This window comes from Schistocerca gregaria, chromosome 2 (genome assembly GCF_023897955.1).
Source record: "Schistocerca gregaria isolate iqSchGreg1 chromosome 2, iqSchGreg1.2, whole genome shotgun sequence".
Lineage (NCBI taxonomy): Eukaryota > Metazoa > Arthropoda > Insecta > Orthoptera > Acrididae > Schistocerca > Schistocerca gregaria.
In genome coordinates, this window is record NC_064921.1 from 391465252 (window position 1) to 391480704 (window position 15453).

The 15453-nt window shown below is 43.4% G+C and overlaps 1 protein-coding gene across 5 annotated transcripts in view; it reads left to right on the top strand.

Annotated features, from left to right (window-relative positions):
* LOC126321537 (sodium/hydrogen exchanger 9B2-like) overlaps positions 1 to 15453 on the top strand; it is a 438606-nt gene that overhangs the window by 407553 nt on the left and 15600 nt on the right. For all 5 annotated transcript variants that reach the window (XM_049994193.1, XM_049994196.1, XM_049994192.1 and 2 more), the window contains 3 exons: positions 1684 to 1790; positions 6909 to 7073; positions 14783 to 14926. In XM_049994193.1, the coding sequence (XP_049850150.1) occupies positions 1684 to 1790; positions 6909 to 7073; positions 14783 to 14926 (416 nt within the window). The remainder of the gene's footprint in view (positions 1 to 1683; positions 1791 to 6908; positions 7074 to 14782; positions 14927 to 15453) is intronic.

A 15453-nucleotide genomic window follows, 5' to 3' on the forward strand; every position in this document is an offset into this window, starting at 1 on the left:
ATTTTATTTGTATACTGGCTTTTTGCCCGCGTATATACAGTATATCTGTCACGTATATATCATATTTCACACATATTTGTACACATTTCATCTGCCTCTGTAGTAAATTTCGACCCATCGTTTCATTTCAATCCTGAGGAAACTGCCTGGGTAAGGAGTACACGCAGTGCGTATTTGCTTGCGCCCTAGTTGACGCGTTGAACAACACAAATCAGACACAGAGTGCACTTAATACTTTTAAAGTAAACTAAGAAGAAATACCAAAAAACTTTTGAAGTTCTTAACATTTTTACATGTCACCCTTCTTTCCCATCATAACCTGTAGGACTTGGACTTGTACAGGTAGAAGTGGGGATGAAAACAACGCAACACAGAAGTAATGAGTCACTTGTATATTGAAAATAGTTGAAATTGCTCCAAGTGTTAGTTATGCTTCTGTTTCACAGTTCTTCGACCTCACTCTCAGCCATAGATTACTAGAGCTGTCTTCCTGTCACAGTGGGTTTTCTTTTTTTTTTCAGATAACAAGTGATACCTGTGCCAAGTTTGGTGTACATTGATTAAGGCGTTACACAGATATTCTGGTGTGCACATGTCTCTGCACCCCCGTCACTACCTCACCCCTAGGACTTAAACGTCACTGCGCCAGTCACCAGTGAGCCAAGTGACAACTAAAACTATGGATTAGATACGGATATCATTCATTAACGAATAGTTTTACACATCACGAGTTGCTAGTCCCACTCACACCCCCGGCGGTATGTCAGACTCACATCTGTACACAAATAATAAAAATTATATGTATGCAGAGAATTTGGCTGACATTGCTCCAGATATCCCCGAGTTAATCTTCTGTGTCATCCCCTTTTTCACCTGCACCCCCACCTGTATGTTTCTTCCCAAATTGTAAGTTGTGTATGTATCAAGACTGGTTGTAAATCTAGTTGTTCAATAGATGTGTGGAACATTTGAACATGCATACATTCGTTCATGTATACATAACGTAGATGTATACATACGTAATTCTTTATAATATACTTGCCTCTTTTTCCCACAGTTTCACTTATCTATGCACCCAGCACACAATTCACACTCCTCCTCCTCCTCCACCACCTCCTCCGCCCTCTGTCCACAACATCCTCCCCTTCCCTCCCCTCCCCTCCCCTCCCCTCCCCATCCCTCTCTGCCTCTCAATCTCCTGCCCCCCTTCCCCCGCCCCCATTTGGCCATCTGCACATGTAGCCCCTGCAAGGCATACAGATGCTATCTGCACTATAACCTGTCGAGCAGGCCAGCATATATGTCAGGGGTTCAAAAAAAAACTTGGTTGAAATCAATTAAGTAATTACACACACCTTGTATATATAAAGGGATACAGACTCGCAACACAGTTGTGTAATATAGAAGTGTGGTCAATATTTGTTATTTTATCATGTAAAGATACAGCACATTGCTTATCTGCCTGTGTTCCCTTGTTTGTCAAGCCTAAGTCGCAATATTTTGTTAGATTGAAACTGTGTTCTGGATCTGGATTCGAAACCAGAATCTTACTTTGAATGCAAATCAGGCATGACTCAGTTCCTGTCCTCAGAAAGCAGAGACCTGATGCTTTGAGTATGGGTCTTGAGTCACTGCAGAGTGAAAGAGCTAGTCTGGAAACAGTTTGTTAACGTTTGTTCACAGATAGTCTGGCGTATCAGATTGCGCAAGGCCCAGTGTCTGTTTTCGGCGGCATCGGCTTCGGTATCGTCTGGGGAATTCTCGCCAAGTACATCCCCGAGAAAGACGATGTGAGTATGCTATTTGGGTACGGCACTAGAGAGAATCCTTGAGAAACCAGTCACTTTGTGGTATGCTCACTTTAGATTTAGTAATGCAATCGAAAAACTGGTCTTTATAGAAATTTTTTCTTGATTGTTAATCTCCAATATTATACATTTTATTACAAGTAAGATATGCTAGATACATTTTAGTAATGTTTTAAATATTATTATTATATACCAGTGTATGCGCCAGTACGCAGCAATAGTGGTAGAAGAAAGGTACAAATTTTTAGTTATACTGCCTGCTGATTAAATGAATTATTGCCTAAGTATTTACTAAATATTTATATAGCAGTGATCATATATTTAAGGTAGAAATTACAGGATATAGGTGATTGTCTAAAAAACTAAAAGGAACAATTTCAGAAAAATTTCACCTTATAGGCAGCACATACATTGAATTTCTTGTCCTAAGTCGTCAGGTGTCTTTTCCTGTGGTGTTTCCAAAGATACACTCCAGCCGACGAAAATAGAATGTTTATGACGTGGATAATTCTGATTTGGTTTTTTTATGAAATAGCATTTTATTACATTTAAAAAATCGTAGTTACGTTCTCAGCTACGCTACAGATCAATTTGCAAATAAACAATTTATTTATGAAAATATACAGTACAATCACCAACAAACTTTACATATTCACATACTCCTTTACCTTTTACCCAAATGAATACAGACCCATTAACAGATATTTTCCTTCTATTACGAGTATACAAAGACAAAGCAGAAGTCGACATATATGCAGATTTACCAAAGTCTTTATTAGCTAGTTCGGCCATATGGTAGGTGCGAAATGCAATAATGTCTCTGTCAACGAAACTTTCCGCTCCACCAACATTTGGTACTCCAGAACCACCACGAACAATGGCTACAGTGAACCATCCGTTACCATGACCAAACGAATCATTAATTAATAATTAATATGGCCGAACTAGTTAATAAAGACTTTGGTAAATACGGATATATGTCGACTTCTGTTTTGTCTTTGTATACTCGTAATAGGAGGAAAATATCTGTTCATGAGTCTGTATTCATTTGGGTAAAAGGTAAAGGAGTATGTGAGTATGTAAAGTTCGTTGGTGATTGTACTGTATATTTTCATAAATAAATTGTTTATTTGCAAACTGATCTGTGGCGTAGCTGAGAACCGGACAATGGTACATCTAGAATCGGGGCTCAAGGATGCAACAGCATGTTACGCCTACAAAGGCGGCCAACGCAACCCGCCGAACAGCTTACGCAAACTTGGCAGCGCGCCAGCGGTGGACTTAGCGCACAGCATATTAAGATTTAAGTACGTCTAGACAGTGATTTAGTTAATTTTGACTTCGGTTTTCAAGCATTTACTGAAAATTCTCATATACACATCTCCGCATTTCTCTACCAACTTTAGGCACTTTTTGGTTGATTACCTCTTAAGGGTTTTGGGAGCCAAGAGATGTTGCCAAAGCTTGAAATGACCCAGCCTCGAAACAAACGATTAACGGCGTCCATAAATAATCGTGCAATGTGCTGGTTTGCATCATTTTGTAGGAAATAGACATTTAAAATGTTGTATATACGCCGTTTTCTCAGTTATGCACGCAACAAAGTGCTCCCCAGGTGAACGTAAGGCACCATTTTCATCTTTAAAAAATATAATTCAGTAAACCCAAAAACTCAAAGTAATAACACTCTGAATGGTTATTTTTGCAACACTACTGGAAATTCTGCTAACTGAACTCCGTACTCAAACAAAAATGATCTGCATCGCTCATGATTAAGGCATATTCATTTTCTTTAATGAGCACTTGCAGTCGAATCGCAAAGGAAAATTACGTTTAATCTCGTGCCTTCAGCTGTTCAATAGTACGCATATTTTACCAATGAAAATTTAAATCCTCCCGTACCATTGTGCGCACGAATTCACGACTTGACTTTAATTCACCTTGGGCTCCGAATCAACACCGGCCTTTCGCTCTCAATGATTTCCGAAGTCGTTACAGTGGCTTCTCATTTACAATACCTCCTGTTTTCAGACTGTAAACGCGCCTGACAGCCTTATTGTGGCTGGGAACGGTATCTAGGTACTTCAGTCGAAATGAACGTGAAAAGTGACACAGTTGCCTCGACACACTTGCGCACATACGCAAACAAGTGGTTGTTTATCTTTTACTGCTCCACCTCTACACCGTTATGATTTACTGAAGCCAATGATTGCTTATTTTCCAAACCCACTTTGCCTACAACCGCACCACATACTTCTCAGTTTCGTTTCTATAGTGTGTAGAATGAGTCAGGCAAAAAATACAATTCATGGGTTGCTAAATGTGGAGCTCCGTAACCACAGAAAGTCACTGGTTCCGACTCAAAAAATGTTATATAGGGTATTATTCTATGTACCCTGCCGCTACAGCGAGTGCATTACACATCCAAAACATTTTTATTGGCACGTAGTCACTGGTATTTCCAACCTCGACAAATAAAGATTCTACCTTCATAGTGCCTTCACACAGAAACCGTATACTTGCTCCCTCCTGGGCAGATATACATGATGTTTAAAAATCTTTGCATGAAACGTCTAGAGGTGGTAACTCGCTTCAAGGGGAACAACTTTTGTTACAGACAAAAAGTTCGCTGATGCCTCTCTCCCCCTGCTGCGCTGGGTGTCGTTTTATTGAATTCGCCGGCCAGGGATAACGAGATTTCACTGAACTAGTAGTGTCTACTAACAACGGATGCTGCATCTACAGACTGCCTGCCCTAACTAACTGGCAATAATTTTCAACAAGAAAGCCTTAAGAATGAGTGTGACTAAGCTCGGTCTGCCCCCTTTCACGCAGAGCACTTGAGTGGACTAAAGGCAACATACGCTGCCCATAAACGCTACAGAGTGCCTACGCCCTGTCGCCTTTCAGGGGCATAATCAATTATAAAAGACGTCTGTGTCAACAGGAAATGCCAGCGAACATTCTGCCTTGAACAGAAGTTGTTCCCCATGATGCGACCTGTCACCCTTAAATGTTTGATGTAAAACTTTTTGAAACACCCTGTACGTCGATTGATATAAAGAGTTCTCCGGTCTTGGAGCCTTATTTTATGCTCATGTGCAACATTTTTTCCTGTAAGAAATTTTTTCATACAAATCTTTTTTTAACACACAAAAGTACATACCTTGCTATGCAGCACTAAATGGCGGCCAAAATACCTCTGCGCCGATACCAGAACTAAACAGTTCGCATGATTAAGGATGAAGTATAGGTCTGTAAACAAAATTAAACATACGTAAAATATCTGAATTAAATTCTCTGTGGCGTGAACCTCGAAAGTCAAATTTCCTGAAGTGCATTTCAAACTGGCGGTCACTTGGAAACGTAGGCACTGAAAATCAACTTATTTTGTCGCTTTTGAATATAAATAAACAAATGTTATGAAAGACATCCTTAAATTCCTCGTTGAAAGACATGCCCGATTGTTATCAATTTGGAGGAATTTCAGTCGCAAACATTTGTTTCGGAGCATAAGTCAAAATTAATGAATTCATTGCTTCATTGTTGTTCTGCTTATAAGCTCAAAGGCCTCGCACCATCAGATTATCGTCAGTCAGCTGTTTGTACGCATCAGCAATAACTTCGATAACCTCTCTTTAGCGGTGGCTTATGATCAAAAGTATCCAGTTTCCCGTTCACCTCAGCTTGCTTCCATTTACATCAACTTCCAGAACAGTAATGGTGCCGCAGATTGTCACTCGTTGAACTCCTGCGATAGTGTAACCATAACCGGATTTTAACCCATTTTTTGTCGAAAACACACAATCGAGACATCTGATGGGCACCTATATCGACATTTTCGTCGCCTAGCATATTAAAAATAGCTTCTTAGAGAAAAAAATATCAATTGGAGTTGAAACGTCCCATTAGAAAAATTAATGAATTACTGTGCTGATAAACCGCTTACATCATTTGATTTGCAAACAGCTGAGCAGAACTGAACGTACTCAGACATTTCCCTCTTTACCTATTCTGATCAACACTAAACTGACACAAATATTTTTAGCGCAACGCAATCTGACTTTTAATGATCCCTACAAAAGAATGGCCCTGATTAACAATAACCTATACCTTTCATGAATCACCTACCTAAAAAAAATCTTCGTTACTCAAACTACTGCAATACAGCGAGCGCCAATACTGCTAGCTGAATAAAGATTCTAACTACTGAAGGCACTAACTACTGAATGGCATAGTTAGCAAATGAAAGATTTTGATAGAGAACAAACAATTTATTTACCTTAATAGTGTTCAAAAGTCATTATATATATATATATATATATATATATATATATAGTTCATGACATCCAGTCTTACAAATTTACTGTCTCTGATGGACACACGTCCAGATCATCCGCTCTCAAAACTCCATCTCTCTCCCCACATCCACCACTGCTGGCGGCTCACCTCCAATTGCGCAACGCTACGCGCTGTTAACATCCAACTGCCCAACACTACAATAGCGACTATTCCAACAATGCCACCCAGCCACAGACTGCACACAGCACAGCCTGTGATTTTCATACAGAGCGCTACGTAGCGTTACCAATATAAAAACCTAAACAGCCTACTTACAGAGTCGCAAAGGGCCCAAGCGCCGCTTCCATTGAAACGTGGTTTTCAAGTATAAAGAATAATTTTTCAACAAAATCGATTTGATCATATATTTTAAGAATAAAAGAATTCAAAATATGAAGAAGAGAGATTTTTCGCAACGTTGAGATAAAGTTGTCATCAATCTAAAGGTTAATTCAATCGCCGCAGTGCTTTACTAGATATAATGCTATTAGAGGTGATGATGCCATTGCCTTCCTCTGACCTGTAAACTTACTTAGCCAGGGTACAGTTTAAAATGGACTCCAAACTTCGGCATTTTTTGGAGCAGAAAATGTTGTCAGAGATGGAGTGGTAAGTGACAGATAAAATTCTTGGACTGATCGGGGACCGAACCCAAAACTTTCAGGTAAGTAGTCTAGCAGTTAGCGCCGAGACGCAGTGAAATATTTGTACAGCCCGTTGTAAGTGCTTTTGTAGTCACTAAGGCGCGGCTGCCCACAGCCGTACGTGATCCCGCTGCGGGTGCTGATGCTGCTGGGCGGAGGCATGCTCGCCGTCTTCGGCAGCGAGACCATCGGCTTCGACGGCGCGGGGCCGCTGGGCTGCGTCTCTGCAGCCTTCGTGTCCTGCGTCTCCTGGAGCAGCCAGGGGCTCGACGTAGAGGACGTAAGCACCTCATAGCTCCCTTCTCGTCAAGCAATCTAGTTTCAGACTGCACATTTCGTCGGCCTGCTCGAATAGCTTAGCGCGCTTCCGAGAAGGTAGGAATCGAATCCGTGCATCAGACTATTTACGCTGCAGGTATGCTGTCTATAGTTGTAAGTGGTTTTCCACGTTCGTTTAGCGTGTTTGGAAGAATAATTCCGATAAAATTATCTGTATAGTATTTGTGTTTCAAAACGTTCTGTTGATTTAGAATTTCTTGAGGGTAATTTTGTATGTGACAATATATTTCAATTTCTTAAAGAATATTCATAAGTGACCCTTCTTGTGCAGTGTGTAAAACTTTGACAGGCCATTCTATGTCGTTCTGTTTTAAGTTGGTGGAAGGAAGTTGATGCAGTCGCTTTCTGATGTGGTCCCTGTATCGAATATTGAAATTCCGTTTAGTTTGACCTATTTGGAAATTAACACATACATTACGCTGAATTCTATATATGCCTGGAGTTGAATATACAGTTAGATTGCTTTGTCAGGAGCTTAGTAGTGTTCGAAAATTGTGTTGTCGTCTGGTATGCAAATTTTATGTTGGTGTGTTTTAGTAACGCGTTAATTGTGTGAGATATCGTGCTTTGATATATAGCGAGTATATATACAAATTTCTTCTTCGTTTCTAATTCTCTTGCCAACGTTATATCCTTATGTATGATGGATTTTGATTCTAAAAATGTCATACCTGTACGATAAACTGAGCCCATAGCATCCACCATACGTTCCACGCACAAAATTACCCTCACGAAATTCTAAATGAACTGGTAGGTTTCAACACAAACATTACATAGGAAATTTTATACAAATTGTCCTTCCAAACACGTCAGAGGCTATGTTAGCATGAAATTAAAAATAACCACTAGAAACCATACGATTGAGAAAAACCCATTGGTAAACTCTCACAAACATCGCCCACAACACCAGTATCTTCCATAACCAGTTCCAAAAAGAGTGCTAAATTACATATGAGCATGGAACCACATAAACACGGATAATTTCCAAGAAGGTTTGCCTATCGGCGCCGCAGACCCCGAACGATAAATACCGAACGCGCCATTCTAAATCGATCATGCGACTGTGGTGGCGAGAGTTACCATAAATTGAGAGATGCTACGGAAACCTATACGATTTACTTCGGTACTGAGTTGGGATGTCTGGTGCCGTAGACGTTTCTTCGTCCGACTGCCTGACGTGGAAGAATCTAATTCCATGCTTAGATAATGTAAAATACTTTGAATTTTTGTCTGAAATACGGACTAATAACACCTGACGAAAAGAGACACTCTATAGACTGCGGTGGAGCGAAGTCTGCAAAAGTTCGTAAGAAGAGTTCTGATAATGAAATAGCGTTAAGGTTTCATTGTGGAAACTGTGGTGAACGAACGACTATCAGTACTTTCCCTCTGCCACTGAGCTGAGCGGTCAACTTTACTCAGCTCACTGCCGAATTCACAAACGCCCCATTTACCTTCCCTGTAGCTATGTTCGTCTTCCCAACTTCGGCGATTGCCCTTCTTAGAGTTGTGCGTTCCCCTTCAACTTAACTGCCTACTGTGATACTCTTATCGCAGTATCTGTAGCTTCATAACTTCAAATGTATCTCATTATTCCACAATGCTTAAGTAACCCCCCTTTTTTTTCACGCAGATTCTTCTGGAGAAGTCTTCTAAACTTCAGCCTACTCTTACTGGTTACTAAATTCTGATCAAAGCTGGGTACGCTATACATTCCAGTATCTGATTCGGATTCTCTACTTTATTTTCCATTTCCGGACGAGAACCTCTAAATTCTCTTCTGCCATAACTCTCCAGCTACCATATCCTTATCATTGCATAAAAATGCAAACCAACTCCATTCTAGGGCACTTGAGCGAATGCTCAGACTTCTGTTTTTCTATGCATTCTCACTGGTCATATTAAGGGTAGCCCCACTTAACCGTGTTTACTTTATGCTTTTTGACTTCTGTTCTTAGTCTAGTCAGTGCTCTGCACATGCCATACAGTAGATGTTGATCTCGTGTTATTTCCTCTTTGGGGACGCAGATTTATATTTAGCAGTGTGTCCAGTCATAAAGATAAACGGCGAGTCTCGCCTTCGAACGGCGAGTCTCGCCTTCGAACGGCGAGTCTCGCCTTCGAACGGCGAGTCTCGCCTTCGAACGGCGAGTCTCGCCTTCGAACGGCGAGTCTCGCCTTCGAACGGCGAGTCTCGCCTTCGAACGGCGAGTCTCGCCTGCGAACGGCGAGTCTCGCCTGCGAACGGCGAGTCTCGCCTGCGAACGGCGAGTCTCGCCTGCGAACGGCGAGTCTCGCCTGCGAACGGCGAGTCTCGCCTGCGAACGGCGAGTCTCGCCTGCGAACGGCGAGTCTCGCCTGCGAACGGCGAGTCTCGCCTGCGAACGGCGAGTCTCGCCTGCGAACGGCGAGTCTCGCCTGCGAACGGCGAGTCTCGCCTGCGAACGGCGAGTCTCGCCTGCGAACGGCGAGTCTCGCCTGCGAACGGCGAGTCTCGCCTGCGAACGGCGAGTCTCGCCTGCGAACGGCGAGTCTCGCCTGCGAACGGCGAGTCTCGCCTGCGAACGGCGAGTCTCGCCTGCGAACGGCGAGTCTCGCCTGCGAACGGCGAGTCTCGCCTGCGAACGGCGAGTCTCGCCTGCGAACGGCGAGTCTCGCCTGCGAACGGCGAGTCTCGCCTGCGAACGGCGAGTCTCGCCTGCGAACGGCGAGTCTCGCCTGCGAACGGCGAGTCTCGCCTGCGAACGGCGAGTCTCGCCTGCGAACGGCGAGTCTCGCCTGCGAACGGCGAGTCTCGCCTGCGAACGGCGAGTCTCGCCTGCGAACGGCGAGTCTCGCCTGCATAAAAACTCTTCCTAGACTCACGGGGAGCGGGAACTGTTTGCTTTTTATACATTAAGTGTTGTGTGTCAGTTTGTCGTTTTTTCCTCCATTTCGCCGTCTATTTTGATTCTGATATCCTGTGGTGCTATGGCCCCAGTGGATAAATTTTGGGGCCAGGCTTAGGCTCTGACTTCCCCTTAACAATCCTGACAGTTTCATTTAAAGCAACGTCTACTTCGTGACAAGACGCCTCCTGCACGGGTGCCGTCTATTATACAGCTGCATTGGGGGTGAACAAAGAACTTCAGGCTGGGCACACTCCCCATGCTGATAGTTTAAGTATAATTTTGTTTCTAGCTCACATCTTTTTCCCTTTAGGAAAATACAATGGTTTTACTATAAATGGGTGCGTGGCGTAGGCTGACTCCCAATTAAGAGTATTTTGGGTTGGTGTAATGGTCTAATCTAAGCTTTCTCCATTCTATTTTGAACTGTCTTTGGCTTCTCTATTAGACAGATGAAATGCACATAGCCTACTTGAGTTTTTCCTGGATTAGGTTGCAGGTTTCATTTCTCTTAGTAGTTCCCCAAGGTTTCCAAAGTACTGTCAGTTTCCTTTCATTCTCTTCAAATGTTCTTCCTTGAGCAGTGACGGCGATATTGTCTGCATATACAGGTCGTGCGGTTGCGTTCCCGCTTCCCACGCCCACGCCCGGGTTCCCGGGTTCGATTCCCGGCGGGGTCATGGATTTTCTCTGCCTCGTGATGGCTGGGTGTTGTGTGATGTCCTTAGGTTAGTTAGGTTTAAGTAGTTCTACGTTCTAGGGGACTGATGACCACAGTAGTTGAGTCCCATAGTGCTCAGAGCAATTTGAACCATATGCATATACGAATGGTTTTATTCCTGGCTGGTGTGGCTTGTCATTTATGTATATATTGTTCAGAACAGAGGAAAGAGATCCCTAGCCGTAATCTATATTTTTGGTACCCCAGCTACTTTTCTTTCCTTTGGGGATTACATAGAATCTTAGATTCTGCAACATGCCTCTTAACACGTAACTCAGTCTAATGTCGTTTGTTATTTCATTGACTTTAGTGAGATATCGTTGGGGGACTACTGTATCATACGCAGCAGAAAAGTCAACGAAGACTGCGGCAGGTTCCCCTGTACCTCTCTCTCCTCTTCCTTCTCCACATTACCACGTTCCAGTCCCCTAACATTGTCGTCTCCCTTTCCAGTCAATTACCCGTCCTCACACACTTTCTCTCTCTCATCATTTTCTGCCTATGATGTCAGCACATATATTTGATCTATTTTTTTCTGGCGATGGTTTACTGTCTATTCTGATAAGAATAACCATATTACTGCAATAATAGCAGTTAAAGATACGGAAGAACTAGCTTTTCCCCAGAACTTTGCTTATGTACGTGTTAAACAAATACAATGCACACATCTGCTCCTCCACCCTGTGTGTCCACTTCATCCTCCCACATGCCCACCCCCCCCCCCCCCGCCCACCTTTCTTTGTTCATCTCTGCTGCCCCCTCAGTCTGACAATATCTTCCTCTCTCTCCACCAGTCCACGTCGATCTCCCCCTCTCTATCCATCTCTTCCCACTCTTCCTTACCGAGCGAGGTGGCGCAGTGGTTAAGCACTGGACTCTCATTCGGGAGGACGATGGTTCAATTCCGCGTTCGGCCATCCTGATCTAGGTCTTCCGTGATTTCCCTAAATCGCTCCAGGCAAATGCTGGGATGGTTCCTTTCAAAGGGGACGGCCGACTTCCTTCCCCGTCTTTCCCTAATCCGATGAGACCGATGACCTCACTGTCTGGTCTGGTCTCCTTCCCCAAAACAACCCAATCCCCAACCAATCTTCCTTGTCCACTGGCCCAATACCCGTCTAACCTTGCACCAGCCTCCTGCATCTCCCTCCTACTCTCATTTGTCGATCTCGTCCTACTCTACACGCTTCATTCATTTCCTCCTCCCCTCTCTGTCCATTTCCTCCTGTATGCCCCCCCCCCACGCCTGTCTCTGTGCATGTACGTGTGTCGTCCCCTCCTACCGCCCCTACCCCTAACTATCCCCCCCCCCCCTCTAACCTACTTTCTTTCTTCCAGCCTTTCCCATCCAGGCGGCCCTTGCTGTGGTTGGGTGGCGCTGCACATGGGGAGAGCCCCTGATCGGAGTGGATGGTATCAGTGCGGATGCTTGGCGCATGAAGCTACAAAAATCTGGCAGTTCTCAAAAAGCTCTCTTTGAATGGTGAAGAACCATTGAAAGCTGCTTCAAATGATCCGGCAGCCTTCCCTCCCCTGGCTACACCACGGGAAGAGGGCCAGGCGCGCCGTCTGTACTAGGACGGATGGGGACACATTCACTGCCAGAATATCGAGGACACGTTTGGTGAAGTAGAATCCCTTAGTAAGATTTGGTCAGGCTCCCTGTTATTGAAAGCTGCTTCTGCCGCCCAATCTGTGATCATCTTGGCAATGTCCCAGGGTCTGTTATGCCTCTCCAATCTCTGAATATGACCTCTACTCGGCATCTTTGTCTTGTCTGAACTCTCGCCACACATCATCCAGTGGAACTGCAATGGATACTGTCGTCACCTATCGGAAATACGACTTGTCTCCTCCTATTCTGCATTCTGTCTTGCTCTTCAAGAAACGCACTTCTGTGATGACCACTCTGCAATATTTCGGAACCGTGCCGGTCTGGGACTAGCATCTGGCAGGGTCTGCACTTTGGTTTGCTTCGATGTCATTAGTGCCTGGATCCCAATATGTACCAACCTGGAAGCAGTACTGGTTAGAGTGTAAACGACTCTGGAAATCACAGTTTGCAATGTCTACCTGCCTCCAGGTAGGCCACTTCCTTATGTTGAACTGCCTACCTTAATACAGAAATTCCCGCCCCTTTCTGCTCCTTGGTGACTTCCATGCCCACCACCCACTGTGGGGGAGTGCCACTTCAATGGGTAGGGGTTTCCTAACTGACCTACTTGTTACAGATCTCGATTTGTCTCTCCTCAATTATGGTTCCTCTACCCACTTCAGTGTTACTCATGGAACCTTCAGTGTTACTCATGGAACTCAGTGACCAGTTTTCGTCCTAGGGCGCTGGGCGAGGACATTAGTTTGGGCGGAGGGGGAGGCCAGCATACTTTGCCCCCTTTCGGCCGGTCGGCGACGCGCTTCGATGGCAGAATCCAGGCGCACTTCCTGTAATCTTTCCAAAACGATTTTACAGAAACAGTACAATTAAAAAATTCATTTTTGTCCTTTTTATCGTTTTATATGTCAGCTTCATGATGATGTGCCCATCATTTCGTCAAAGACTGTAGTTATTGTGATACTGGCATTTAAGTAAGACACTGCCTGAAATTCGAAAAAGTTTGCAGTGAAAACTGAGGGTCGCTATGATTTTGAGTTTGGTGAATATAACACATGTTGCTCCATATGAAATTTAGCTAACACATTGAATTTTTCTTTAGACTTGAGTGGAGGTCTCTATCCGCCACCAGTCTCGAGAAAACTGACATGATGTAGCACATACATGTGTGGTCGCATGTATCAGCGATAAAACCAGGATGAAATATCCACAACATTCCTCGTGGTTCATAAACGACTTGTGATATCGAAGTGAGATTATGGCAAATGATATCACGCGAAGAGTAAAGTATTTTACAATATTACTATGCAAAATTTTCTTATCCATCCTGTTATTCAACTAGAAATTTTTTCGATGAAAGATTGCAATTTTAAGGACTATCGACAACTGCTGAAACGAGAAATGCTGTGGATTTTGGACAACATAAGTGAATACATTACATGTTTATATGCTTTTTCATAAGCTGTTGACCATCCTTATCCTCAATTCCTCACTTAATGAACTTACTGAACCAATATTCCACAGTTCTCTCGCAGTTATGTAAACACCACAGTGTTTTGGAGAAAGAAGCAAATTTTAAGATGTCAAAAGAAATGTAGGTTTTACTCAAATTAGCCACTGATGACGCTTCTCTGGAACTACCAAATGGTTAACAAGCCAGGGGAAAATAAATCGCTGCGTTTGTTGCATTTTCAGCGGAATTCCTTTTAAATACTCACCAAAAGAGAGGTGACTGTAGATCTTTCTGAATGATTCCCATGCAAGTGCTCGGGCCTGGAGGCGCTCCACTTAATTTTTACAAACTTATATGAACGTAGGCTTCAGTTTAGAACGGCTTTCCTCCTACAGCCCCCACTACTAACACATCCCCCTTGTATACTCTATTGATTGTGTGTCTACTAGCCACGTTATTGATTGATTATAGGTGAGGGTTCATGGAAAAAACGGCGAGGTCATCAGTCCCGTTATTCTAAAGTTACAGAGGAAAAATGGTTCAAATGGCTCTGAGCACTATGGGACTTAATATCTGAGGTCATCAGTGCCCTAGAACTTAGAACTACTTAAACCTAAACCTAAGGACATCACGCACATTTATGCCCGAGGCAGGAGTCGAACCTGCGACCGTAGCGGTAGCGCGGCTCCAGACTGAAGCGCCTAGAACCGCTGTAGCTCAGGCATCTCCCGCATTACGTTCGTAAGCCGGAATCTGTTGTCCCTCCGTATTGCTTGGGCGTATGGAGCCAAAAGGAGTCGGCGAAATTGTTCATTGCAAACGGCCAGACGAACTGGAGACGGCAACTGTCTCTGTCGTACACGCCTGCTGTTGTGCAGTTACGATCTGGCAAAATTAATGGTTACATTTTTTAATCTTGCTGTATACATTAACGCTTAAAACATTATTATTAAGATGTTACATTTTTCACTTTCAGAATCCAGTGGCCACGGCGTTCGAAATATTTTGGATGATCTTTGAGCCAATTCTGTTTGGAATAACAGGCACTCAGATAAAGTTCAGCGATCTGGAAGGAGACGTTGTATCATTTTCCCTGGCTTGTCTCATCACGGCAATAGTGGTAAGTAAAAGTCGTCAAATTTATGTTTTCAATAGTTACTCGAAGTTTTAACTACAAAGTATTTCTGTAGGTAAGAGCATTTCAACACGCAAATAATTAACACTCAGTCGACTAGGCACCGTTCGCAGGTTCTACGCAAGGTGTTCGTAAGTCGATTAGGAATTAGTAATTTTTAACAAGTTTCTGAAGCCATGCTGTTACTAGTGCTTCCCACAGCTGCAAAAAAAAAGTGACTTGAGTTCATTACTGGAACTTGACGATCAAAAGGTCTTCGTAGAGCTTCAGCTGTGTTAATGTCCGGGCAAATAGGATCAGGAAGTAAATATTTCGAAGTCGTGCTACTATCCAGTTGAAGACACTTTAAACAGCGTAACAAACTGCATTACTTTCAAGAAAACTTCCATTCTCTCCATTGGGGAACAAATACATACGACTGACATTCAAAACATCAAATCGAAAGTAGTATGTCATATCTGCAGAATACAGAGTCGTCAGATCACACTGAATGAATTTGTTTTGGAAAGGAA